We start from the raw sequence: 26223 nt of genomic DNA, 5'->3' as shown, positions 1-26223 counted from the left end.
AGACAGAAACATGGATGCGGTAACATGGCCTTCAGTCTCGGCAGTTGCCAAGCATTAATATTAGTTTCCCTCCCTTCACTCATTCTCCTGTTGGCTGGCCTCATTTGCCTCCCGAAGGTCAGTGCCAATGTCCATTTTTGGGAAACTATTTAATACTCCGCTCCCTGTCAGGGTGACCCACCACAAATCCACAGGAAACGCGAGCCACCAGCCAGGGTAGGATCAGAATACTTTAATAAGATATCAGTGTCAAAATACATTTCCTTATAAAGTTAAGCTCCCATACAGTAATAATGTCAGTAGGAATTCAACAAAATAATAATGTACATGAAATCGTTACATTGACAGGTAAAGTTAATATTGAAGCTCGGAATATTTCTCAGAGTGTTTTAGTAAAACTGCAAGGGTGAGCTACCCTCACGGCCGAGGCCGTGCACACGGGAATCCAACCCCAGTTTCTCTGGCCGTGGCCCTCCTCGGGGCTCCTTCGCCATGCCACGCGGGGCAAAGCTGCGTGCTTACGTACATTTGGCCAACACACTGAGCAGATAACCATTTCTCATATAACTTCCGATTTCTTGTGAAATTTAAATGTGTTTTGACAATGAGTCCATCCAGGCTGGCCCAATGCTTGGCCTGTTGTGCTTTGGGTGTGTGTTTCTAGAAACATCATCTTGGTGCCCAGGACAGATGAGTTCTATGCGATTGGTGTTTGGAAACCAAAGGTGTAGTCCCTCTTTACACAGTGAGTTAAAGTGCTCTGAGAACACTATTTCCAGTGCTTCCTACCTATACACGTCACTTCAAGTGACACACACTCGGGAGGGCCTGGGGCTGGGCTGTCCCTGGGTGTGCCTGCTGCTCGCCAGCGGGGCCCCGCACCTCGGCCTTGTAGGGTGATCTGAGGAAGGGCACTGGGCCAGGCTGCTCAGCACCGGCGGCCCCTCTCTCAGCCCAGCTCCATGTGCTCTGAGGTGGTCAGCTGGGAAGACATGGCCTGGGTCGCTACCCCGTTTCTGAAGCCTTCCTTTCATTCGTGGATTCCCATCGAAACCATCTCAGGGTAGGGTTAGAAATACCCCCGTGCGCCACGTGAAAGCCCATTAGTGTCACATAGCTCAGTGCACTTGAAGGACCAGCAACAAGACCTTAAGAAAAGCTAAAGCACTTCCTCTCCCTTGGATTTGCCCAGCCCCACACCCTTAACCCCTGATGTGCCATCAGACCCTCTTGGCAGTAATAATAATATATACATACATACATAATACACAGAGCACACACGAGGAAAAGACAGCTGGCAATGCTCCCACTTAATGATTCCACTCCTTGGATTGTTTGTCACGCTACGGCAGAGCCCAACAGCAGAAGCCCACAGAGCAACCTTGAGCGGTGTTGGCACGGCCCGGGGTGCTGTACAGCGCTGCGGTGTCGGCAGGAAAGGGCTTACAAAGACCTAAAGTGATTTTGTGAGCAGGATTCCACTTCCGTTTCTAAGTTTTTTAGATATTACAAAGTACCCATATATATGATAAACACTTAACCCAGATATAAATTTAAAAAACAACTCAGTTATGGTTTTGAATAATAATAATTAAAAAAAAAGATCCACTGAAGGTGGGTGGTGGGGAGAGAAGAAAACACCAATGAGTTTAGGAAAAGCCTCCCTGGGCAACTCTCACAGATCAGCACAAACACTGGAGTTCACCCTTCACATTTCTTATTTTTCACCCAAAGTCATCAAAATTAGAGCAGAGAGTTGGGCTTTTAACAAAAGGCTGAAATGACCAATATAGTGATTAGTTTTAAAAGAGATGGGCCATGAGAGAGAGAGAGAGAGCAAGGCCACAAATCAAGCTTGGAAAGCAAATATTATTTTCTCTTTGGCAACCACAAAATATCTTTTAGTTCAACAAAGCCAAAACTTTTCCTACAGACACCCAACTTGTTAGTGTGAATATTGTGTGTGCGAGAGAGAGAGAGGCATCTGAATAATATAAATTAGAAGCAGTTGAAGTTGGGGCAGAAATCTTATAAAACTTAAGAACATTTTCATTGACAGAGTAAAAACACAGCAGGCGAAACAGCCGTGTGCTTTAAAAATATGGATGCTAAAGTGAGCGTCTTCAGGAAAAGGCCATTACTGGGTAACCTGGGCGAGTCTGCCAGGTAGGTACACCTTGTAGAAAGTGTGTTGGTGTTAGGGATACCTAGTTGCAAAAATAGATGCTGAGAGTGAAGCTGGCGGATGGCCAGGCAGGGACGCCTGCCCTGGCGAGAGGCCCTGGCTCAGGTGCCCTGGTCCAGGGCTCTGAGAAGGTCCCCTCCTTGCAGGAGTGTGGAGCTTCCTGGCACAGGAACGTTCACCTCACAGTCATATCTGGTCAATTCAGGCAGCAGGTAGGGCTCAAACGAGGGCCCAAGCAGCCGGCTTGCCACACCTGAAAGAAGGGTTGGTACCGTATTTAATAAAACCCAAACCAGACATCCGGAAAAGGCTCTATTCCCTAAGAGGCAGGCAGGGATGAGAAGGGCGCTGCGGAGAACAAGAGGCATTTTCCAGGTTTTGTGAGTCAGGGTTACAGATAGGGCTGCCCTAACTTCACTGTTTCTTCAATGCAATCTTATTCGAGTGGCCTACTGCCTCCTCGGGGTGGACCCATATTGCTACGTGGGGTGCTGAGCCCCACGGGAGAAAGTGTGTCGTGCAGACAGCAGCTAGAGGAAGTTTGAGGGGAGGGTGTTGTGTTCAGGGAGCCCCCAAAAAGGCTTTAGGAGCCTGTGTCACCGTGCACTGGCAACAGGGAGGAAAGACTGAGTAGAAAGGGAATTCTGAATGGGCTGCTGCCTGCATACACATGGACGCACAAACACGGACATATACAATAGTGCGCACACATTGCAAGGAGGAGCAAGTGGAATCACTCGAACCCCACTTCCCCAGAAGGAGGCCCAGGGACCGGAGGACAGCCTGGAAGCCCTTCATGGGCCCCTTCCCTCGGTCCCCTGGACCTCACTCTGGGATCGGGGGGCGGGGACTCAAGCCTCTGAAGCCCTCTTCTTGTGCGTACCGTCAGAAATAGTTTTCCCCTGATTTCTAAGGCTCAGGGAAACTTGTGGGCTCACAGCAGGCATGCCAATGCAGTTATTTACTGAACGCAAACCTCCCACGTAAAGGTCTCTGGTGGTGCTGGAGGCTGAAGCACCGAATACCCACTTTACCCCAAACCATAGAGCTGAGGAAACTGCCCTCTTTGAGGGCAGGGGTCCGGTATGTTCCACCACGTCCTCCACTATGTTTCTGCAACCTTTTGTGATAACATCTATGTTTCCCAAGATGGTACCTGACTAAGGAGGCCCAGGACAGAGGGCAGGCACCAGGTGACTAACCCTACAGGAGGTCCAGCGGCGTGACCTTTCCCAGAGCCCCCGGCGGCATGTTTTCCGTACATGTCCTCAGCCTGACTCCCTCCTGCACGCAGAGGGATGCCCCGGAGGCCAGTGGGACATGAGGCAACTCCGCAGCATCAAAGACACGGGCTCGAGGGCCTTTTGGATCAGAGGGCCCTGAATGTCACCAGATGGTCGTAAAGTTCCTTCCAAAGCCCTGTAGGCAGATGGCTTTCCAGCCGCTGCTGCAGCTCTGCTGGGAAGGAGGGCCCGTCCCCCTTACAGGAGTGGTAGGGGGCTTTCAGGGCAGGAAGTCATGCTGAGCTGAGACCTGCCTCCTTGGGATGTCCACCCCTTGGCCCTCGCCCTTCCCACACACAGCAGACGCTGGCACGGAGGCTGCAGGCCCTGGCGTACCCACCTGGCGCCTTGTGAGCCGGAGGCAGGCCGTAATCCTGGTACTGAAAGGCGCAGCACTGCGGGGGGAACCTGCTCTTGGCGCTTTCCTCGGCGCTCACGGCGGACGGTGGCTGTGGCGGTGGCAGGTGTCTCAGGGGCTGACTCGGGCCCCTCATGGGGTTTTGGGTGAATTCATCTGAAAGATCAGTGTTGGAGGATAAGGGCCGTGCCAGCCTGAGGAGGGGAGAGACAGCGAGCCCCCAGCATCCTCCCTGCCTTCACAGAAGGGGCTCAGAGCCAGCCCCCAGGCCTGGAAGCCCAGGCTTCTGACAGTGTAGTGTGAGCCAGAACAGTGGAAAACGGAAGGAGGGATGGTGAGTGGAAGAACAGAGATGAACCCCCAACCCTTCCACCTGCAGACACCCCTGCCTGCTGCTCACCACTGGGGACGTGGGCGCGCAGCCGCTTGTCAGGTATGGGAGGGCAGTTGCCACAGCCCCTGAGACTCTTCATCCTTTTCCACATCAGATGTGAAGGTGTGCCTCCTGGAGGGTCCCCCTGGGAGTGAGAGGGGCAGATGTAGAGGGGAGAGGGCCAGAGAACCCGTCCTCAGACCGCGTTGGGGAGGGGGGGGGCTCTGAGAGGCCACCTCCCCACCCCGCCCTGCTGCCCCTGGCTGGCCGCTGAGCCTCAGAATGTGAGAGCTGCCTGCCAGCCTGGATCTCGGCTCTCAGCCCCGATTCCCTGCCCAGCCTGTCCCGAGGGCCGTGGAGGAAACCCAAGGCAGCGCCAGTCAGGAGATGGCTCACCCCACTCATGTCCTGGAAGGCTTGCTCCTCATACTCCAGCTGTCGCTTCAGCTTCAGCTTGTTGGAGAGGGCTACCATGGCCGGGCTCCTCGCAGCGGGGCCCTGAGGCCTGAAGCCCTTTGCAGACCTGCCAAGCCCGAGAGAGTGGGCCGTGAGGGGGGCTGGAGCCCATGCCATTCAGGGCCTTCAGATGGCCCTTCCAGCCCTAATACCTTTGACTCAAAGGGCAGAGGCTCAGAGGGAGGGTGAGGGCCTCAGGCCCGAGCTCACTCTGCCGCCCTTTCCCCATCTCCCCACCTGCTGAGATGCTAAAGGTTCAAGTCACATGTGCTGCCTGCCCAGCGGTACCCAGGCAGCCTCCAGGCCTGACCTTGGTTGCAGCGGCCCAGTGGGGTGACATCAGTCTCCAGGAGGGTTTCTTCTGCCTAAACTGTCCCCCCTCAGACGAGTGAGGCTGCTCTCTCAAGGGCACGTGCCCCGGGCAGCATAACTAACGTGCCCTGGGAGCGGAGGGTCATATGCCAACCATTGTGCTTCAGCCCTGGGAGCTGCCAGCTGGTGGGAATGGAACTTGTCGGGGATATTTGAAGGAGCCAGGAGGAGGAGGAGAACAGGGAAGGCAATGCTGGATGTCTAAAAGGCATGGGCATCTTTTTACTTTTCTTAACCAGGGTTCCAGGAGGAAGCAGAGAACCACTGCCCAGGACCCTTTTTGTAATGAACCCTAGGTAAGAAAGGTGCTTTAGGGTGCTCTGGGGAGCGAGACGGGGGTGTGCAAGGGTGGACCAGCTAGTTCTCTCCCCTTTCCTGTCCTCAGTCAGCTCTGGGTCCCCTCCGCTCTAATAAACACATTGCACTCGAGGCCTCACAGACCTCAGGGTGATGCCCCTCAGCCTAAGCTCCTGGATCAGAGCTCACTGGATGACCAGCCACTGTGGAGCAGGAGTTGGTGGTGGGACAGGGAGTCTCTGGGCCCCAGATCACACCCCTCCCCCGCAATGAGTACCCATCTGCCCACACCCCGCCCCCCACTTCCCCTTTCCACCACAGCCTTTGCTGAAGCAGCCAAGGATCACTGCCACTCACCTCTTCTTGAACATGGAGAGATGCGGGGAGGGTGCAGGGGGCCCCGACGGCGATATCCCCAAAGCCTCCGAGTGCTGATCTCCCCCAGGCCACTTGGGGGGCCTGAAATGTAAGGGTGGATCAGGGGGCCACTGTGTGTTGAATCTGCCCCCCAAAGAAGAGAGAGGGGTGCTGGCCTGGCCACAGCACGATGGCAGAGACACCTTGCTCCCGCCATCGAAGAAGATGGAGGACATGGGCCGGTGCTCGGGCTCCGTCTTCTTGCTCTCCAGCTGCTGCTGGTACTTGTCCAGGAGGAAGGGGCCGGATGCGGGCATGGGGGCCAGCGGCTGGAAGATGCTCGTCATGGTGCTGACGCACTGCTGCGGGAGGAACTGCGGGTTCTCGGGCGCGAGCTTCTCCTCGGGGCAGATGGGGCTCAGCTGGAAGTCTTCCCCGTCCATGGGGATGTAGGGTGCCAGTGTCTCCAGGTCCAGCTCATTGAAATCCAGCTGAGGAGACACAGAGCAAGAGCACTCGGCTTTCTGTAACAAATGCTTTCCTGTAAAGTTACATGCAAATGAAAATTTATGATTCTGGTATATTTTTTGTTTGTTTTTTGTTAATCCTTACCCAACAATATTTTTCCCATTGATTTTTAGGGAGAGTGGAAGAGAGAGGGAAGACAGTAACATCAATATAAGAGAGAAGCATTGATTGGTTTCCACCTGCACAAGCCCCAACGAGAGCCTGGGCCAGGAAGGTACGTGCTCTTGACTAGAATTGAACCCAGGACCCTTTGGTCCACAGGCCGACGCTCTACCCACTGAGCCAAATTGGCCAGGGCCCCAATATCATTTTTAAATGCATTTAAACTAAAATAGTATTTCAAAGACTCCCCACTTTGTGAAGGGAGTAAGTGTTCCCTTTGCTTATAAATGTCTCATACATCTGGATGTACTTTTTAAATGTCTGGCTTCTTTAAAGAAACATTTTTATTGGATTTCAGAGAGGGAGAGAGTCATGGATTGGCTGCCTCTTGCAAGTCCCCCACTGGGGATGGAGCCCACAACCCAGGCATGTGCCCTTGACCAAAATCGAACCTGAGACCTTTCGGCTCGCAGGCCGACACTCTATCTACTGAGCCAAACCAGGTAGGTTTTTTTGTTTGTTTGTTTGTTTGTTTTTTAAATATATTTTGTAGTTTTGGCCTTCATGTGCACTAAGGGAGCTCCCTCAGTGAGTAGGAGATAAACAAGGTGAGAGTTACAGGTAGAAGAGCTGGTTTGGCACAGGTAAAATGAAGTGAGAGGAGGGACCTGTACCCTCATCCAGTTAGGGACCAGGGTCCAGCGTCTCCACTGGTCTCTGTCACAAAGGGGTGTGGCTGCTAGACTGGGCCTGAGCCTTTGCTGTTGCCGCCTGCTGGCAGGCACACCAGCCCAACTTCTCCGTGGCCACCTACCTCGGTGCTGCACTGGTCCTTTGCCTCTGTATCCATGGCAAAAAGCTTCTCAATCATCTCCATCTTCAGATCGTCATTCAGGGATGTGTAATAGTCCTCAGGGCTGCCAGGCTGGGGGCCAGAAGGGGAATGACTATGTCAAGAGTATGGCACTGGTCTCCCCAAAGTCCAAGGTAGAAGGAGAAATACATTCTTAGGCCCACAGACCAACTCCATTCCACCCAACCAGTACTAGTACTGTGAGCTGCGTGAATCAGGTCCATTCATCAACCTCTCTGCACCTCAGTCACCTCATCCAATGAGCCTGTCCTGAGGTGCCAATGCGATAAAGGCCAGGACTCTGGAGACTGTACAGCTCTGTGCCCTGAGCAGGGACAGAGCTGGGGGCTCAAAACACTGCCCCTCAGCCCCTGCCTTCCGGGAACTTGTCATTTAGGTGGGGGTGGGGCTGGATACTGACGGCACGCAAACGGCTGGTGTACCTGCAGGCATACGTGCCCTCTCTACAGGACTCCAGGATAACTTGAGTAGGAGGAGGGCAGTATTTCTGTCCTGACTGACCGGCCATACGGCAGCGGCCAGAGGAGGAGCCCGCCCTCCCCGTGGCCTCACTCTAGGGGGCTCACCGTGGAGCAGCTGCTGCTGGTGGCGCTGGGGCTGGTGTCCCCTGGCGTGGCCGCCTGGGGCATGGTGAAGGCGGGCAGGCTGGCCTCGCTCTGGGCAATGTGGCTCCTCAGCTCCTCAGCCCACGACTGGTTGGGAGCCAGCATGGTCTCGCCATAGGCTGATGACTCCTCGAAGCTCTGGTTCCCTGTGGAGACAAGCATCTGGCTTGGTTAACAGGGATTCCGATCGGTCCAAGGAGAACTGCCAAGGGCAGAGAAAAGCCCAAAGGATGCACGAGAAATCCCCACAGCCTCTGGAAGTCATGCCTGGGCGGGCTGCTCAGTCCTCGGAAGCTTAACTGGGACAAAGGGGCCTTTACCTGGGGCTCTGATTCAATGTGCAGGCTCCCTTTCAAGGGGAGACCCTCCTGGAGCAGCTACTTGTCAGAGACTAAGGGAAGAGCAGCCCAGCATGTAGGTGAGAGGTTAGGAGAGGACAGAGGGCAGTCAGCCTCAGTGAACGGGGGCTGTAAGCCCTCTCGTCCCGGATTGTCCTCTACGATCCTCTGTTGCTTCTCACCTGGCCTCTCAGGGCACAGCTAACGGGGCGAGCCCAGGCGCTGCACCTGTCCCTTCAGCAGCGCGGCCAGGCTGAGGGTCCCACCCACATGGGGAGCAAAGGCCCCCGGGTACACGTGAAGGTGCTTCCAGCGTGGGATGGGGAGGCCTGAAAACTCTCTCTCTGGTGACCAGAACTCAGTCCCCGCTGGACACACACACACGTTTTAAAGAAGTAGTGCCTACGGGGGCTAAATCTGGGCCTGAATCTTTTCTGGAATTATTTCTCCCATTTCAGTTCAGACCCCTTCCCAAAAAGCAATTTGTCCCTCAAGTCCCAGATGGGGCTTTGCCCTCACTGTGAATCTTGCCAGTGATCTCTGAGCAGCTCTCTTGCTGTCATGGCAGGTTCTTACTACCCCTGTGGAGATGCGACTCTTCCAGACAGTCCTCTGCAACCTCCCCTGCGTGGCCCCCCCTCACCCTCCGACTTGGCACTTTGTGGTCTTACTCTGTGCCAGGTGCATGGGTTGCTCTTTTGCATCCAGTACAGACCAATCTGACCACTAACAGGTAATTAGCACGACTTGGGGAAGGAACAGGGTGCCTCTGGTTAAGGAAAAGCTGCAGCCAGTGAGGCCTGTGACAGTAAGAACTCCCCCACCCCCAAGAGAGGTCAACGTCCCCCAGCTCGGTTGAGGGGCACCCACCGAAGTCCAGAGAGATGATGGCATCTCCCGCAGTGGGGGCCAGCTGGGCCAGCTCCTCCGGCTCCTCCTTCAGCTTGGTGAACAGGAGGTGGCTCTGCTCGGACACGGCCGCCTCGTCGCTGTTCTCGAAGATGCCGCTCATGGCCATCAGGTGCGGCTTGAACAGGGATTCCGTCTGGTCCATGGAGAACACCACGTCGTTCTTCTCAATCTCACTGCGGGGACAAGAGGGTGCTTCAGACCCGCCGTGTTTCCTAGCGACATCCTTCCGTCCCGCAGACCCAGGGACACCCCGACGGCTGAGCCCCTCGGCCAAACGCGTGGGAAGGGACACTGTGTCGTCATGCTTTGAAGAGCCACACCATGGAGATGTGGAGCTGAGTCAGCAACAGGGAGAGCGCCCTCAGACTGTGGGTCTGCCTTGGATCCTGCTGTACGAGCAGGCACTGCATGGTGTACCCAGGTTTGCAGATTTTTGTATTTTCCCTCCAGCAATGACTTTATCCAGCTCTCTTCCCAGGGGCTACAGAGGGAATGTGGGAAAACACTCCCGTTTTCCCACCTTCGCAAAATGCTTATCAAGGAATGACTTTGTTTCTGTCTGCCTCCCCACGTGGGTCAGAGGCATGGCATCGGTGAGAGACTAGGGAAAGGGGAAAGAAGCACCAGGGAGGTGAAGTCCCAGGTGACCCGCTGTTCCCGCATCCTCCATGGCAGTGCTCTGGGTCCTGAGGACCCGCACCGCAGAGAGCCTGCCATCCTCAGTGTGGGGAGCTTGCAGCCTGTGCCCTATGGGCCCGCCCACACTCACCTCAGGACGTAGTTCACACACATGATGCACTGGGGCTGCAGGTTGCGCGGGTTGTAGATGACCGTCCCCTGCGTCTCCAGCCACACGTAGCCCCCATGCTTCGCCAGCATGCGGTACTGGCCGCTCACCACCTGACCCTTGGTGCACACTGCGGGAGGAGAAAAGGAGCCTTGAGGTCAGGGAGATGGGGGGGGGACGGGGGGCTGAAGACCCCACGGGAGGGCAGTCTCTGGGGAAATGGTCGTGACAGGCACCAGACCATGAAGACTGGAGCTTAGAGATCATTGCACCCCATTCAATATAGGGAGGGAAGGGCCGCAGGGCTTACGTGACTTGCCCAAGGTTGTCCATGCGAGGACGTGGCCCATTGACTGCTCATCCACTGGCTCTGCCCTACTTTCCCCCAGGATTCAAGGATGGGGAGCCCCCCACAGGACCCCGGGGGAGCCTCCTCTGTCAAGCTCTCCAGGTTGGGGGTGGGTACTTGCAAGCAGGGTGGAGAAAGCCCCCTCAGAGTAGCCCTTTGGAGCATGCTTCTGCCAATACTAAAAGCCTGGGAATAAATAGCTATTTTCAAACGATATCCTTGATTATTCCAGGTCATCTGTGAGGCCTGCCACCATGGGGTCACCAAAGATTTGTGACCCACAGCAAAGGCAGAGGTAAGGGCTGACCCCACTCCCCCCCACCTCCCAGTCCCCATTGCCTACACTCAGCCTCTTCAAAACCATGATAAGACCTTCCCACTCCTTCTCCTCCCAGCTGCCCAGTGAGGCTGCATGCTTATGACCTCTTTCCAATTCCAGAGTGTTCTAAAAGTTCATTTAGCTTTTGTGCGTCCTCCTGCCCAGTCCAGAATGCTCAACCCGCTCCCATTAAAAAGGAATCAGTAACTTCCTTTAAATAAAAGTCTACTGAATGTTAGAATTTCTGGTGGTTTCCTGAACTGCCCAGTTACTCTTAGTCCTTGGGAATTCATTCTTCAGACACCCCCAGATGGCAAAGAATTGGACAGAGGCATAGGGGAAGGACTAGGAGATCTTGCTAGCCTGGGCACTTGGGGGAAAGAATAATCTCTCTTGGCTTTGGTTTCTTCACCTGCAAAATGGGATGCGATAAAAATGATAGTAATGTAATCATTGTCAGCTACCACAACTGTTTGTACTGAGGGCCAAATCTGCCTTATTTCTTTACTCTTCAGCTAAAGAAATAACTGTCCTCCCGTGACTTCCCTTTATCTGCGCCACGGAGGCTCCCCTGTTGCAGTGAGGTGATTCTTGCACAATTTCAAGTGGCTGGCATTAACTTGTTTAGACGGCTCTTAACGCAGACAAAACTCAGGGCCCTTATTCTTGATGAAATGGTGCAGCGAGCAAAGGTTTTAACTGCATTTCTAGTGATTGCAGGCGAGGGCCTGCTCTGTCAGTAGAATATAATTAGGCCCGCCTTCTAATCATCTGCTCATTAGTGCCAGCCTCCATGCGGGGCCTGCTCCTTGGTAGATAGGCTTTTTATGACCTTTAATCTTGTTTTCCTAAGAGCACATAATGTGCTCACACAACAAAGAGAAACCAACCCCCAAACCCCTCCCCTCGGAGACTAACAATGTATAAATTACTAATCCATTTGGAAACGATGGCTTTCAATTATCTGGATCTGGTTTGAGGGCTGAGCTTCCCCAGCAATTTCTAAAGCGAGCATTCACAGGCAAACACACGTGGGTGCAGACAGTCAGGGTGCTGGTGTGTCAACGGGAACCAGCCTCAAACCTGGCCTCCAGCTATTTCACAGCATCAGTGTGGGTCTGCGGGTGCGATTATATTTGCACAAACCCGGCGAGGGAGAGAGAGAGAGAGAGAGAGAGGAAAGGGAGAGACTGGCAGAGGCAGATTGCCCTGTGCTGGATTTGGGCTTGCTGGCTGGGTCCAGGCCTCTGAGCTGCTTTCCTTGCTTCCACCAGGGGAAGAAGGGGGCCTGTGATTTCCATTTGGGCTGTGAATTACCTTTAAGTGTGCCTAATGCTTGCACATACCAGATTCAATAAAAAGCACCACATTTTCCCTGGAGTCAGCAGAAAACTGATGTGACAAATTTTTATCCCACCTCTTTTTATATGAATCAAAGCTTTTCTAAGAAAGAGAAGATTAAAAAAAAATCCTTCTCATAGGCCTAGAGAGAAGCCATCATTTTTGTTATCTTGGAAATAGTTTCTTCCCTCTATTTTCCCACCCGGAAGATAAAGTATGTCTGCCTAGAGTTCCCAGAAACTTATGTTCGTCCTCACTTAGACTTCACCCTTGGCTGATGAGAAAAGCTGGACTTACCCCCAGTTTTACATCTATAGGAGGGGAAGTCCAGGAATCCTGGCCCTGGGGAACTTATGGGGGCTGGGCCAGGGCCCAGTTTTTTGAATCCCAGAGTCAGGAACAGTCACAGAGCAGAAAAGCATGAGGAACCTCAATGTGCAAGTTGGAGCCACAGCCTGCATTTCAAACCTGGGGCTGGATCACACCCATCCCTGTGGGCTGGGCATGCAAGGGTACCTCCACCTGCCTCCCCCATCCCTGGTCTACTAATAGGGCCGAGTCTAGGTCGTTTGTTTGTTTTCTGAGAAACTTCTCTGAGATATCATAAAGGCTCCTGTTCACTGTCAGATCAAACCCAAAAGCCACAAGGAAGCATCAGAGAAACCCAAATAGAAAGACAAGACCTCACTCTGTAAGAGATTATGATGATGATCAGATACTACTTATGGGGTAGCTACTCTGAACTTGAGCGATCCTAACCTTGGGACAGATGGATGGACTTAGGAACAGAGGGCAAATAGCTGGACTTCCCTCTTCTTCCTTGCCACACTGGGCCACAGCTAATCCCGGGAGCTCAGGACCTGCACAGCCACGGGGAATCTTCGCAGACTTACCTGTTTTCAATCCTTCTATAATCCTCTTGGGACCTCCGTCTGCACTTATGTTGAAGCATTCTTTTCTAGTGCCCTATCCTCTCCTTTCTGCATTTGCCTAGCTCTCCTCTTCTCCGAATGCGTGTACTTAAGTCCATAGCACATAACCCAAGGTGTTATGTGCTCGAGACTACGTGTCTCGAGTTACAGGGTTGTTCCACAAGCTGTGCAGACTGTGGACTCCATCTGCCAGGGCGCTCAGCGGAGATGGAAATGAGATTTAGTCCACCTTCTACTCTCTAAGCCACATGGTTTGGTGTGAGTGTGTCCCCCTGGAGGAAAGGTCCTTTGTCTCATTTGCATGAAGTTGTCATACAGGCTGGTGGCAGCCTTGGTTCTCTAACTATCCTAACCCTGGCTGGTTTGGCTCAGTGAATAGAGCAATGGCCCCAAGGACTGGAGGGCCCGGGATTTGATTCCAGTCCAGGGCATGTAAAATCAAATTCTAATCTAACCATCTTGGGAGTACATCTTCTTGCTGCATAAGACAGTGGTTCTGTAAGGGAGGTGACCAGGTCTTCTCCTGCCTCACACACCCCACTCAAGGCCAAATTCCACAGACACAAGGGAGCCATACGGGACACTCCAGGAACTTACGGTTCTGGTGACTTTTGGTCATGTTCTCCGAGTCCAGTGCATGGTAGAACTCGTAGGCTGAGCGGCCGAGCAGCTCTTCTGGCTGGTAACCAATCAGTTCTGTGATTCTGAATTTAAAAAAAACAAAAAAAAAACATGTGGGAAAGAGAAACCATATGAATGAGGGCAGGTGCTCAAAGAGCTAAATTCACAGGGCAAGTCAAATGCACACATTCAGATGAAAACACTACCAGTTTCCTGGTCACAACATTCATGAATGCAAAAAACACATGGTGGTCAACCTTCAGCTGTGGGTCTGTCCAGTGGCCACTCTTCCTGCCCATCCTGCCCTTCCTGAAGTCATGTTTGGGGAGGAAGGAAAAGCAGTTCCTCAGGGGACTCCTACCCCAGCCCTAATATACATATATGTCTAGCCTCCAACCATCATGCTTTCACCCCCCTCCCCTTCCCAGTTTTTGCAGGTGAGGGAGTAGAGAGATCCTGGAAGGATAGACAATTTGCTGATGTCCACACACGTGTGTCCAGGTCAGGGCAAGAATGAAAACCAGGGCCTCCTGATTACTAGGTCAAGCTTATTCTAGCAGAGGGGGATATAAATGAAAAGTGAAAATGTGTGAGATAACAAAGGTTATAAAAAATAATATGTAGGTATGACGTGGGGATGTGGCTAATCTGGTGGTTCTTGGACAGGGCTGGTTTATTTTGATGACTCCACAGAGCTGAGGGTTAAGTGGTTCTTCATGGTTCTCCAAACTTGCCTTTTCTCTACTTTCCATCAGAAATAGACCCCTTACAAAAGGAGGCGAGGTACAGTTAGGACAGCCAAGCCTGGTCCTTGGAGAATGTAATGAGGAGGCATGTTTCTGTGGCTGCGATTTTATATTTCTTCCTCTCCGTACCTCCTGCCCTTCTTCCATTCCTTGAAATTGGGAGGGACAAGTAGAAGAACCCATGGAAGGCAGGCCTGTATCCAAGAGGATTGTGTGTCTAGTGTTGATGTGGGCAGAGAAGTGGTAAATTCCCTGCCAAGGTGAGACTGGGGATTAAAGCCTGTGTGCAACAGGGGCAGCTGAACAGGCCCGAGAAGCTTGGGTCTTAACTGCTTCAGCCCAGGAGAGGTCTCTCCAGGGAGATGCCAGGAGCTCATTTGCACCAGCCAGCTGGTCACACACAAGGAAGATCTGTACACTCTGAGAATCGCATGTTCCTTGTCACCCTTTCCACAGGGCTAGCATCCAACGTGGCACCTTAGCCGTGGTGGAGACTGGGGGAAGGAGACGGTAGGACAGTGCTGGCCCCTCCCTCCCTACAACCACAAATCTTTTCTCTGCTGGTCAGAGCCTTTCTGAAGCTTAGCCTGGGGATCAGCCCTGGGGGCAGAGGGGTGGGGGTGGGTCTGGCTGCTGACAGAGTAGTAGATGTGCCAGATAAGCCACTTTGTTTCCTGGAAAGGTCTAGAATTTTAGAAGAGACTCTCCAAAATGAGGCTCTTCTGGAAAGGATTTGATTCTAGTCCCTGAAGAAATTCAATTTTCTTTCAAGATTAGAATCTTTAAATGAAAATGTTCAGAGCGGATGTTTGTTATGATCTGCCTCATAATAAACTATGTCTAATCATATTAATGTACCATCCATTCAAAGGCACACAATGGGCATGTTTTGGAAGTGGACAAACAAACCTAGATTTCAGAATGGCCAGCTATCTTCCCAGTAGCAGCCTTCATTTATCTTGTCAACTAAAACAAATATTTAATGTCTCCTTCTCCATTCCTTTAAACAGACTATAAAAACTGGGAAATGCGCATGTACCCCAAACACAATTGACGAACATTCAGGTTGTCAGGCTTCACAAAGCCAGGAAACCCCAACTTAAAGCTAATGGTCATTCGCCTCCATCTGTAGGCACGCAGACGCCACCGGGAGGGTAATGAACCCGGCTTGTTTATAGGGTCGGGTTATTAGGCACAGAAGGGCCTTCCAGGCTAATTTCCCCCCTCTCCCCCCAAACCCCCAGAGAAGACTCCAGAGCTATGATAACAGTTTCATCTGTTCTGTCCACCCGGGGCAGGGAAACTATTTATTCTTTTCTTTCTAATTAAGAGCCTCTGGGGCTAGCTAAGGGAGAAGTCGGCTCAGGAGGGCTGTTCTGTTTTTAGAGAAGAAGGAAATATAAAAATCAACCTACCAGATTTCATAAGTGAGAAGGTCACCCTTTAATAATAAAATGGAAAAAGAAACAGATCGGGGGGAGGTTGGGAGGGAGATGCAGATATAGGCAACCGTGGGAGGCAGAGGAAGAAGGAAGAAAAAGAGAAGATAAAATATAGAGGAAAGAACGGTTGTTGAATTCTGAGGTTAGCGTTACCCCAGGTAAATCCAAGGTTCGAACCAGCAGGAGCTGGATTTCAGAGTCAGATAGTCATGCCTTCACAATGAAAATGACCGGGATTCATTGCTCTTCAATGGCCCTTTACCCTTAAAAGATGATCAGACGCTCTTTCCAACATGGATTACCTGTGACCGAGAAGTGGAGGAAAACCAGCTACAGTGTCCATGCCATCGCCTCAGGAGGCAGGAGAGACCCACTAAGAATAAGGCGGTGGCTGCTCTTCCCAGTGACACTGCCAAGGGCCTGTCCCCGTGGGACACAGCAGCAAGTGCCCCAACTTCACAAGCCACTGCCCGGAGTCAAAGGAGGCCTGGCTACAGTTTTCGCCATGGTTTTTCACACAAGTAAAGGATTAGCTAAGTAAAGTAATCATGTGAACAAGATGGGTTAGAGTATTGAAACTATTAAAGAGGATAAGCGTTCTAAGTTCTTTAGAACCACTTATTTGTTTTTCAAAGAATGCACTTGCTAATAAACCACACTTCTATTAAAGTCTCTGCCTGTTTTCCTCCCCGCCCTCCACCCTTTGGACAATGGTCTCTCCTAGACTCGATTCACCCCATTTTGGTTTTTTTATATGTGCATAGCAGCTTTGAAATTGCATTTCCTCATATCCAGACTATTCACTAACTCAGATTTCAAACGCCTTCTGTTTTAGTATGTTTTTTTATGCAGATTTTGTTTGTTTTAAACAACAGTACTTTTAGCCTTGTGCTTTCCTCAAATACGACACAATCATGTGAAATCTATATAGCTGTAGTCAGTGGGTAATCAGTTTCCATCCTGTCTGTGTCCCCGGCCAGGTGAATTTATTCCTAGGAAGGTCGCCAGGGCTCAATCCTGGATTGACCCTGCTCTGAGCGCCACCAAATGCCGCGGCTGCCTTTTATTGCCTTGGAACCCACACACAGTTAGAGGAAATTTGCCTTGAATTATAGCAAGAAAGAACCAGAGTGTGTAGGAGGAATAGCTTTTGAATTGCAAGATCTAGTAAACTTTGAAATAAATTCCAAAGAGAATTTGTAGGGCTGCCCTGTCAGGGAGTATCTCAAGGAGACGAGATTAGACAGGTAACACTTGAGCACTTCTCATATGTATATGCTCAGATTCTTAAACTGATTTCAAGACGTTGATATTATTATGCCTTTGCTGCCTTAATTCAATACCAAAATAGGACTGCCCTCAAACTCTGCTTATAAAGATGATATGTCCCTCTTTGTCACTTTCAAATTTTTACTTTTGATGCCTTCCATTCCACTCCCAGATATATGGGTCCTCTCCACATAATCTGCTTTTATAATTTACTTCTAAGGTAAGGGAAGACTCATAAAACTGACAAAATCACAGTGGGATCATGCAAAATACAGATTTTGCTGTGCCCTCCGTGATGGCGTGGCTCCCAGTTATTCTCTTTCACCACTAGATGGCATCTCCACCTGAATTGAAGCAACCCAATTTAAACTACCTGAAAAGAACACATTTTTGTCTTCCTTCTGGGTGAATGGAATGCTCTAGTTTGTACTATTCACTGTGGTTTCATCAAGTTGCTCATGTATCAAACTGTAAACTCTTCGAGGTCAGGGACCATCTCTTTTACTTCTTTAATAAAAGTCTCTGGCACAGGCTTAGATGCAGAGTAGATGCTCAATAAATAAGAGTTCATTAATTGGTTGCTCAGTGTTTTAGGAAATGGAATATAAACGAAGATGAGATCATCAGTTATATTGATGACTGGGACATTCCTCTTCCTTAACTTTGTGATTCAACCTGACTCTGTCTAGAGCAGTGGACTATATACCCATAAATGCATTTGACATATATAAATTGTTATAGAATTCACTTTAAAAATGTTTACTATGTTTCAAATAATTAACACAAGAGTTAATACGGTCCTCTGACCCTTTATTAAAAGGAGCAGGACACATGCATTTTGAATCATCGGCATTCCTCCACTCCATTTCAGAGTGAATTGATTTTGGAAACTTGAGAGTTAAACACAAGATTAGAATCCTATTTTCTTGCCTCTTTTTAATTTTTCTTCCCCCTTTACTTTCTGTTCTTCCTTCTTTTTTTCTCCAAGACCCTTTGTTCATTTGTTTGATTAGGTCTGTGATCTTAATACATCTAAGAAGAAGTAACAAATGCTCTCAAAAGTGATTTTGTGGATTCAGATCCACTTACATTTTCATCAGATTCTAATTATTTTCCTTATGGGGGGGAAAAATCCCTTTGTAAGAAATCATAGCCCTTTGTGTGTGTCAGATTGTCAGATGCCACTAAACTAGTGCATTCCATGATTAAAATAGACCCCCCCACCCCCCATTAGCTATCATATGCAAGTGTTGTTTTTGAAACACTGATCTTGGAAGGGCAATAAGGAAAATATGAGAGAGAGAAAGAGAGAGAGACTACAAATACGCTTTTCCCCATCCCAATACAAACAATGAAAACAAAACAAGCTTCCAACACTAAAATATACCAGTCCTCATCAAAGCAATTGAGAAATAATACTTAGGGATTAAGGACTTAAAATAGCCACTTTATAAATTGTCTAAGCCACGTCTGTGCCCTTGTTAACTAATCTGCTAATCGGTTCAACACAACTTCTGTGTAGCACAGCATTCTAGGTCTTCAGATACCTCTGCACCACCTCTCCGGCACCACTGAATTCAGAGCCTGGGCCGTGACATTAGGTTTCATGAAAGACAAGGTTTCATTCGCTTCAAGTGCAATGGACCCAAAGAACTCTCTCACAGTATCGCCTCCACACTCGGGAGTCTCAAAGCCCTAACCCACAGATCCCTTCCAGCCACTGCCGCCTAGGCCTGCCAGCCCTGAACCCACTTCAGGGCTGTGTCCTTTTCTTCTTCAACCACTCTCACCCCCGATTCCTCATGTCCCCCCTCCTCTTTTATCCAAAGGTTGCTTGCTTTCAGGAAATGACCCGAAACACATTCCAAACAAGATAATGAATAAAGAATAACTTCAAATTGCCCTTTCCATAGGATTTTTTTCCTTCATTGTAGCAACAATCAAAATCTTAAGCTAAAAAACAACAACAGTCATCACTTCTACTATCCCTGCACGACAAGCTCTTTTCTAGGACAGCAGGGTTTTCCTGGGGCTTGTGAGTGACGGGGATGTGCTGCCCTAGTCCTCGGTGCTCCAGCTGGTCCTCAGGGGCACCAGCTCCTCTGAAGCCAGACGTGGACTCTGCAGCAGGATGTCCCTCGGCATCTCAGAAGACCACACGGAGGGGAGCATGTTACAAAACTGTCTTCTGCCAAGAGTGTTCACATGAGTACAAAGACTGCATCTGATAAATAACCTTACACACACACGTGGATTTCTCTGGTGCCTGCCTTTGGAGTAGTCATTCCCTCTAATCATCATCATCGTTACAGTAACCACAGTGCTAACAACTATAATTAATGCTGGCGGTGTCAGCACCAGGGCAAAAGTCTTCATACAGGACATTTTCTCCCTGTGAGGTTAGAGTGCTTCTTTCTAATTATGTAATTCCCACCAGCTCCAAGAGCAGTGAGTGCAGGCACCACGATGGTCAGAACCAGGGGACAGGAATGACTCAAGGATGCTGTTCCAGACATTTTTAAATTGTCCCAGAGAGTTGGCCAATTCTAAGAAGGTGTGCCAGCCAACATCAGGTTAGTCTAGAATCAGGGGAAAGAAACAGCGTGGCCTGGAAAGTCGGGCCCTGCCCATCAAGAAAGCTCGATACCCCTGGATGTCCTGTGGATGAGAGAATTTCCAGTTGGGCCTGGTTTGGGGATGAGAGTCTGGTTTAGGTCTCTTTATCGAAAAGCCTTTAAAACTAGGCTGGACAGTGGCCAGGGTAGAGGTGACACAGAAGGAGCGAAGGCTGAGGGGAGAGCTCAGTAACGGAAGAGAATACGTGCAGAACAGTCTTCGGGCCAGAGCCCCGGCTCCCAGCTGGCATCTGAATTGGGGGTACTGATGGAGACCTCTTGCCCCTCATGTCCTGAGGAAGCAGACTGACCTGGAAATGTCCTCAGGAGCCTGACACACATATGCGGAGGGATGTAGACATCACAATGATCAACAATGACAACAGAACCGCACACCAGAACAATTCTGCAGTCAGACCCTGGCGCTAATCAATGGGGGGCAGCCAAATATGGTGCTAGGCATTCCTTAGCTGCATGGATGGAGTGAAACGGTGACCCAGACCCACAAGCTGGCACCCCAACAATACAACACTTATGCCCCTGAGACCCATGCCTTTATCCCTGGCACAACTAAAACACACACACACACACACACACACACACACACACACACACACTGCATGCAAGACACTCTCTGCACACAGGCTCCTGGGCCATACTTGTCATCGCAGTAGGTGAACTTCATGTCCATGCTGTGGCGGCTCAGGAAGGTCTTGCTGTCCAGGGGGATGTCCATGTGTGATGGGTGCTGGATGGGCTCGCACATGATGATGAGGCAGGAGTGCAGGGGCTCCTTGTAGCCGCAGAGACCCCCGTGTGGGGGGCAGTTGTTGTAGACCTTCACCTGGCCAGTGCAGTGCAAGACCTGGAGACCAGCAGTGAAGGGTCAGATGTGGGGCTGAGGGCATGGGGCGGGGCGCACCTGGGGCTCAGCCCGTGCCTGGTGTTGCCCTACCTTCCAGGTGGCAGACTTGAGATTGACAGTGCGGCCTCTGTTGGTGACAGTGCACTTCATCCTCATGAAGAAGTCCCGCTCTGTGGACATGTCTTTGCTTTTCTTCCCAAAGCCAGAGCCTGGGTGAGGAAGGGTGGACAGAACCATTGAGCTTTTCACTTATATACAGAAGAGGGATCCAGTTGCAGTGCTGTTGGTGCAATGTATTGTTTGTATTTCCTAAGTCTCTGCTCTCTTAGCACCCGTAGCCTGCCATGAATGCTGAGGACCATCAGGGCCTATAGTCTAAAGCCTTCTCATCTCCCGCTTGCCCCACAACTGGAGTACAAGCACCTAAAGAATAGGGGTGTTACACTGTTTTCTTTGCATTGCACCTCTCATGTGGGAGGTGCTCTCTTCACAGCAGCAAGGCAATGAGTGACTATTGGCCACAATCTCAGCAAATCTCTGCCGGCGCTGGTGCAGGCTCCCTAGGAGGAATCCCAAAGGATAGTCTAGGTGAGACCACAGTGACTCCAAGTGGATATGCCTCTCAGATTAGCAATGTCCCTCACTCACTCCTGTCTTTTCCTTATTCCTGTCCCACAGGAATTTGTACCTTCCTGGGCCCAATTTTCCACCAACCATGGCTGCATTCAGGATAATGTGCCATCAGCTTTCCCCGTCAACTGACTTATGTCAAGCTCACGAGAGACCTCTGGTAGAAATCTCCTGGGATTTGGTGAGCAAGTCCATTCTGAGAATTAACTCAACATGGATATCCTTTCTCAGCCAGAATTAAATAAATCACCAAAACAAACAATATAGCTTCCTTCCTTATAGTTTCCAAGTAGCCTGCCCATTCGGAACTCTCACTGCTTTTTGTAAAGCAAATTGATAAATGCAGAAAGTGTCATCTGAGTCCCCTTGTCCATCTTTAAATTCTGCCTTACACACCATCCCGATCCTGGGTCCCCAAGGTGCATCCTTGCCCCCTGCCCAGCTTCTGAGAACATTTCAGAGCCTTGTTTCAAATACTTGCACTCCTCCCTCCAGGCATAGCCACCAGCCTCTGCACCTAAACCTCCAGAGGGCTGTGATCTATTTGACTGTCATATCCCCAAAGATCTGCGTGCCCAGTGAATTGTGTCAACTTTGATTCTATCTTATATATCCCCAGGAGAGCCCGTTAAGTAATGGATTTTTTTTAAAAGACAGAATATTCCTCCATCATGATAATAAAACCATGCCCTCCATACTTAATGATGTTTCCTACAATTTTAATTTTCATAGGTGGGGTTGGCATATTCTGAGATGTTCTTGTATATTGGGGCCTGGCCCACCACCAAAACCAGCTCAAGCCTGGAGATGAGTGTGGCTATAGTTTGGGTTATTATTCCCATGGTGTCCTAGCTTGTTAGCCTCTGGATTCTTGCCATTCTAGCATTTGATTAATCTCTCTAAATGTAGCTCCAATCAGATTACTCCACCCCTGCTCAAAAACCTTCAAATAGCACCCCGCTGTCTACAGGATAAAGTTCGAGGCCCTCCACCTGGCCTTCAAAGTTTTTCACAATCTGCCTCCTGTTCTTATCTTCCTCTTGGTGCTCACATTAACCCTTTGCTTCCAGATTATGAGTCCATTCAGGCCGGCACCTTCAATAAGGATCTGCTTGCTGATTTAGTGAGTTTGATACCAAGTCCTGGATACGTGGACCAAGAGACCTAAAGTTTACTTAGATAAATAGACTAGGATCATGCTGTGAATCATGGCACTGGAGAGCTGGAAAGTCCTAGACTTTGCCTGGTTCAATATAGCCAATGTGAAAAGAAAGATTCCAAGGAACCGAGTAATGAAGGGACTTGGTTCAGGTCACATGGTCAGGCAGAGACTAGAGGCTGAGAACCCAAGGACCAATGTGCTTCTGGAGCAGAGAATATAAAAGAGACTTTGGTTTTCCCAGGCTTCAAACACCTGCTTCGGGAAGGGATTCAGAGTCTGGTAGCCCCTTCCCCATAGAACCAGACAAAGACATGGAATAGCCCATGGAGTGCTCTCCAGACTGTGTGCTCTAGGAGCTCAGTGTCCTGAGGTCTTCAGGTGGAGAGGATGAGGCTGTATGAGAGGGGTACGGGGTTGGTTGAAATTCTGCATTTTGCAGGCCCAGGCTATAAGCTTTGTCTGAAACAAGGGTGGAAGTAGGCCAATAAAATGTCTGCTTTTGCAGAGTATGGTAATAGCAGCCAAACCCTGCAGGCTTAGTACCACTCACCTGTTATTCAGGTTGGACAAGCACACATCAAGGCAGTGACAGGTGAGAGATGGTAAAGGCGATGTTTAGACATGGGCAGAATCTGCCCAGCGCAGGGATTGATGTCAAGTTCAGATGGGACCTCGAAAGTCACTGATTCCCTCTTCTGCCCAAAGCATCAGTCTTGATAATATCCCCATTCATATCTTTGCTTGAATGTCCCCATTTATACGAGATGAAGCAGCAATACCAGCTGCCACTGCAAAGTGCTTTCTGCTTGTATGGGCTCTCCTATCCACCAGCACCTCCTGGGTGCCCCATAGGTAAAGTGAAATACACTAAACCTTTTAAATTTCTTCTCCATCAGAATCTACCTGTCCTGTCTCCATAGGGAACCAGATTTAGTCTTTGGCTCCAGGGTAGCTAGGCCCCCATGAGCCAGCCTCCTGATATTCTCGGCCTGTGTAGTCCCCTCCCACTCTGACTCGGGGCCGGACTGTCACTTGCTCTAACCAACAGGATTGGGAAGAGTGATGCTGTTCCCACTTCAGCATCACTCTGGCAGCTTCCACTTTTGCACTTTGGGGAGCCCTGGACTGCCATGAAAGGAGTCTGGCTGCCTCGGAGACTTCTGAGTATCAGGACCTTTACTAGTAAGTGCCCTCGATCTCTTACAGGCTCTTTTGGAGTGTGTTGCGCGTTAGTTTTTTCTGGGTCATGATACTCATGACCCCCTGCCAGGTGGCACAAGAATGAAGGAGACGCAATGAAGAATGCCTTACCGTCTTTGATACTCAGGTTCTCACGGATCTCCTCATGGTCACAGGGATGAGTAAAGTCAAAGATGCTGTGTCCTGTGAGCTCCACCTGTTTCAGAAACAAGGCTGGACTTCAGTATTCCAAACACTGAAGTAGAAGGGTCTGAGAGGAAGCTGAGCCACCTTCTAGATTGGGACACTGGGAAGAGACCGAATCAGGTCTTCTCAAATTCCCAGCTCAGTGTGAAGTCCACAGGCAGACCGATGTATCAGGGCTGCTCTTGATGTCAAGAGACTTGATTCATGAGAGCTGGCCTGTTAGCCTAGTCAGCAGAGCTGTCCACCAGGATGGCCTTCAGCAATGCCAAACCCAAGGCCCGGGGATGAAAGTGTGGTTCTGAGACTGTGGTTGGGGATCAGAGAGGGAGGAGGGTGGGTATGTACAGGGACAGGTCAGGAGGGATGTGATCAGAACCTTCCACTAATTTCTACCCCCAAATAGAAACATGTCCCCAGAGGTGGGTGGTCACCTGTGTGAGTCCCATGAACTTGCTGATGTTTTCCGACAGAAAGATCATGTCACCATCCTGGGTCACCACGGCAATGAAACCCTCCAAGGCCTTCAGGTACAGGTTGTCCATCTGCTGGTCAGCCTCAGCTTCAGACTCATTTTCAGAGCAAACTGGAAAGAGAGGGGGTTGAATGGCTTGTATGAATGTGGTGCTGACACGGATGTGACTGGCACAGACCGATGTCTGCCAGGGATGGCACACAGGCATGGAGTGGGGCTTTTCTGGAAATGCACACAGCCAACCATTTAAGTGTCTGCCACGTGCCCAAACAGGGAGGTCTGGGGCAGCGAATGTGCCAAATGCTATTTCTACAGAGGACTAGAACAGGCCTGTCTGGAGACAGGCCAGCCTTTAGAGTTAAGAGTGGGCCCTTCAGAGTAGTATCCTGGTGGCTTCCCCTCTGTTTTGCTGAAATCATGGAACAAGAGGAGGGAAATTCTTTCCTCGCCACACTCTGGTGCAGGAAGCTAGCCGATAGGAAGGGAGACCATCTGGGAATATACTTATATCACACATATACTCACTCTTGATCCCTGCTCACTTGGTGTCTGCCAACTAAGGAGCCAGCTAAACTGATGGCAATGAACTGGAGGCCAGGTGAGGGTGCTGCCCTGACAGTGTTAGGGTCTCAGCGAAGGTCTCTACTGGAACAGAGTCTTCAGGAAGAGAAAGACTGAACTCGGTGCTTTCCAATTTAGCTTCCTAAAACAAGGGTTTCTGGGCTCAGGACTGCCATGTACTAATTTGGAGGGCTCAAAATTAAATCCGGTGGCCCAGCACCTTTCTAAGTGTGGAGCCTGCACAGTCCTACCGCATGAGGTGGCCCTCGATGGGCCCGGTCCCTGGGGTTCTGACTCAAGGAGGCCTCCAGTCGGGGCTGAGAATCTGCTTCCCTAGGTAGCTCCCAGGTGACGTCAGAGCTACTGGACCTTGGACCACAGATTGAGAATCACCACTTTGACTCAAGGCCCTGTGAGTGATTCCAATGCTGGTTGAATCAGCCAGTTTTGGCAGGGGGTGACCTATTTTGGGGTGGGCGAGGAGAGACCTTCAGCATCCTTTAAGTGACACCAGATAGGTGACCCCCTCCTCCAGACAGCAGAGGCCAGCCCTGTGATTTCTGGCCTATGAAGGAGGTTTTTTTTCTTCTTTTTTTTCTCTCTCTCTTTAATTTCTTTGATCTCAGTGGCAACACTGACTTCAAAATCTGGAGTGATCCCAAGACAACCTTATTTGAGTTAACTAGGCCCAGAGGAAATAGTTCTGCTTAAAATTTCCTGTTTTTAACAGTTCTGACAGAGCTACACTGGTTTCCATCCATGCCCAGGACACTTGCCTCCACGAGGTGGCGAAAGTAGCTGCAGCAGCGGGCCAGCTGGCCTCTGGCGGGAAGGGAGAGGAGCACTCGGGGGGCCGTGAATGGAAACAGAACGTCTTGGAACTGAAGTCACAATGGCTGGAGGACCAGGAAGCCAGCAGGCTGGGCCCCTGGGGACCCGGGGACAGCCGGGCCTCTCTCCTCTGTGGGACTGTTTGCTCCCACAGCACCTGCTTATCCTCTGGGGGGCCGCTGAAGGAACCTGGCTGGCTCCCTGTCAGCTGGAGCCGAGGGTGAAGACTGTGGGATAGAGGCAGACTTTCATGCAAGAGGCCAGGGGTCATGAACATCAGTCTTGGCTGAAGACTCCGCTGCCTTTTCTCTCTCTTTCCTGCGAGCATGTGCGTTCCCTAATGCATCGCCAATCTCCGGCTCAGTGTTAGGCACATGGGAAACTAGCTATGCACTTATTATGCCCCTCGTATGTACATGTCTGCCCTGGGCTAGTCACAAAGCAGAAAATTAGGTATTGGCGCCAAGTGTCACTCTGTGCTCAGTCCCGTCTTAGAGAGTACAGGGTGTGGAGAGGTGTGAGAGCAACCCTTTCCTCCAAGGGCCTCGACGGTGCTGGTGGAGACAAAGACACACTGCTGTGAGGCTACCCAGCAGGGGAGAGAGACCCCAATAAAGAGCCCCACGGGAGCGCTCCACACGCTGCCCACGGGCTTCTTCCAATGGCCTCGGGTTCTCGGTCTGTCTCTTGCTTCCCAAGCCCCTTCAGAGTCTGACCCCAAAGAGGAGGGCAGGCCACCACAATCAGAGGCACTTTGCTGAGCGGCAGCCCGCGCAGCCCAGGGAGCACAACAAGATCCTTTAATGCTAAAAATAGCCCCTGTAAACAGGCTTTGATGACTCCCCACAGCCAGGA

At 50.7% G+C, this 26223-nt stretch overlaps 1 protein-coding gene and 1 long non-coding RNA gene across 2 annotated transcripts in view; one reads left to right on the top strand and one right to left on the bottom strand.

Moving 5' to 3' along the window:
* LOC311631205 overlaps nt 1-13357 on the top strand; it is a 65644-nt gene extending 52287 nt beyond the window's left edge. Inside the window, exons 3-4 of the long non-coding RNA XR_014796518.1 lie at nt 6323-6423; nt 10409-13357. This is a non-coding gene — a long non-coding RNA (uncharacterized lncRNA). The remainder of the gene's footprint in view (nt 1-6322; nt 6424-10408) is intronic.
* The window catches only part of EPAS1 (endothelial PAS domain protein 1), a 74443-nt gene continuing 48437 nt past the window's right edge, over nt 218-26223 (bottom strand). Inside the window, exons 3-16 of the mRNA XM_084901003.1 lie at nt 23936-24087; nt 23430-23514; nt 20417-20535; nt 20121-20326; nt 13366-13472; nt 9810-9957; nt 8999-9213; nt 7752-7936; nt 7126-7236; nt 5682-6172; nt 4596-4722; nt 4227-4344; nt 3809-3982; nt 218-2438 (exon numbers count right to left, since the gene is read on the bottom strand). Coding sequence (XP_084757129.1) covers nt 2287-2438; nt 3809-3982; nt 4227-4344; nt 4596-4722; nt 5682-6172; nt 7126-7236; nt 7752-7936; nt 8999-9213; nt 9810-9957; nt 13366-13472; nt 20121-20326; nt 20417-20535; nt 23430-23514; nt 23936-24087 — 2390 coding nt within the window. The 3' untranslated portion in view covers nt 218-2286. The remainder of the gene's footprint in view (nt 2439-3808; nt 3983-4226; nt 4345-4595; nt 4723-5681; nt 6173-7125; nt 7237-7751; nt 7937-8998; nt 9214-9809; nt 9958-13365; nt 13473-20120; nt 20327-20416; nt 20536-23429; nt 23515-23935; nt 24088-26223) is intronic.

Source organism: Pipistrellus hanaki, assembly GCF_964339955.1.
Source record: "Pipistrellus hanaki genome assembly, chromosome: 12".
NCBI lineage: Eukaryota > Metazoa > Chordata > Mammalia > Chiroptera > Vespertilionidae > Pipistrellus > Pipistrellus hanaki.
Note: the sequence above shows the minus strand (reverse complement) of the source record. Positions and strands in the feature narration are given on the sequence as shown.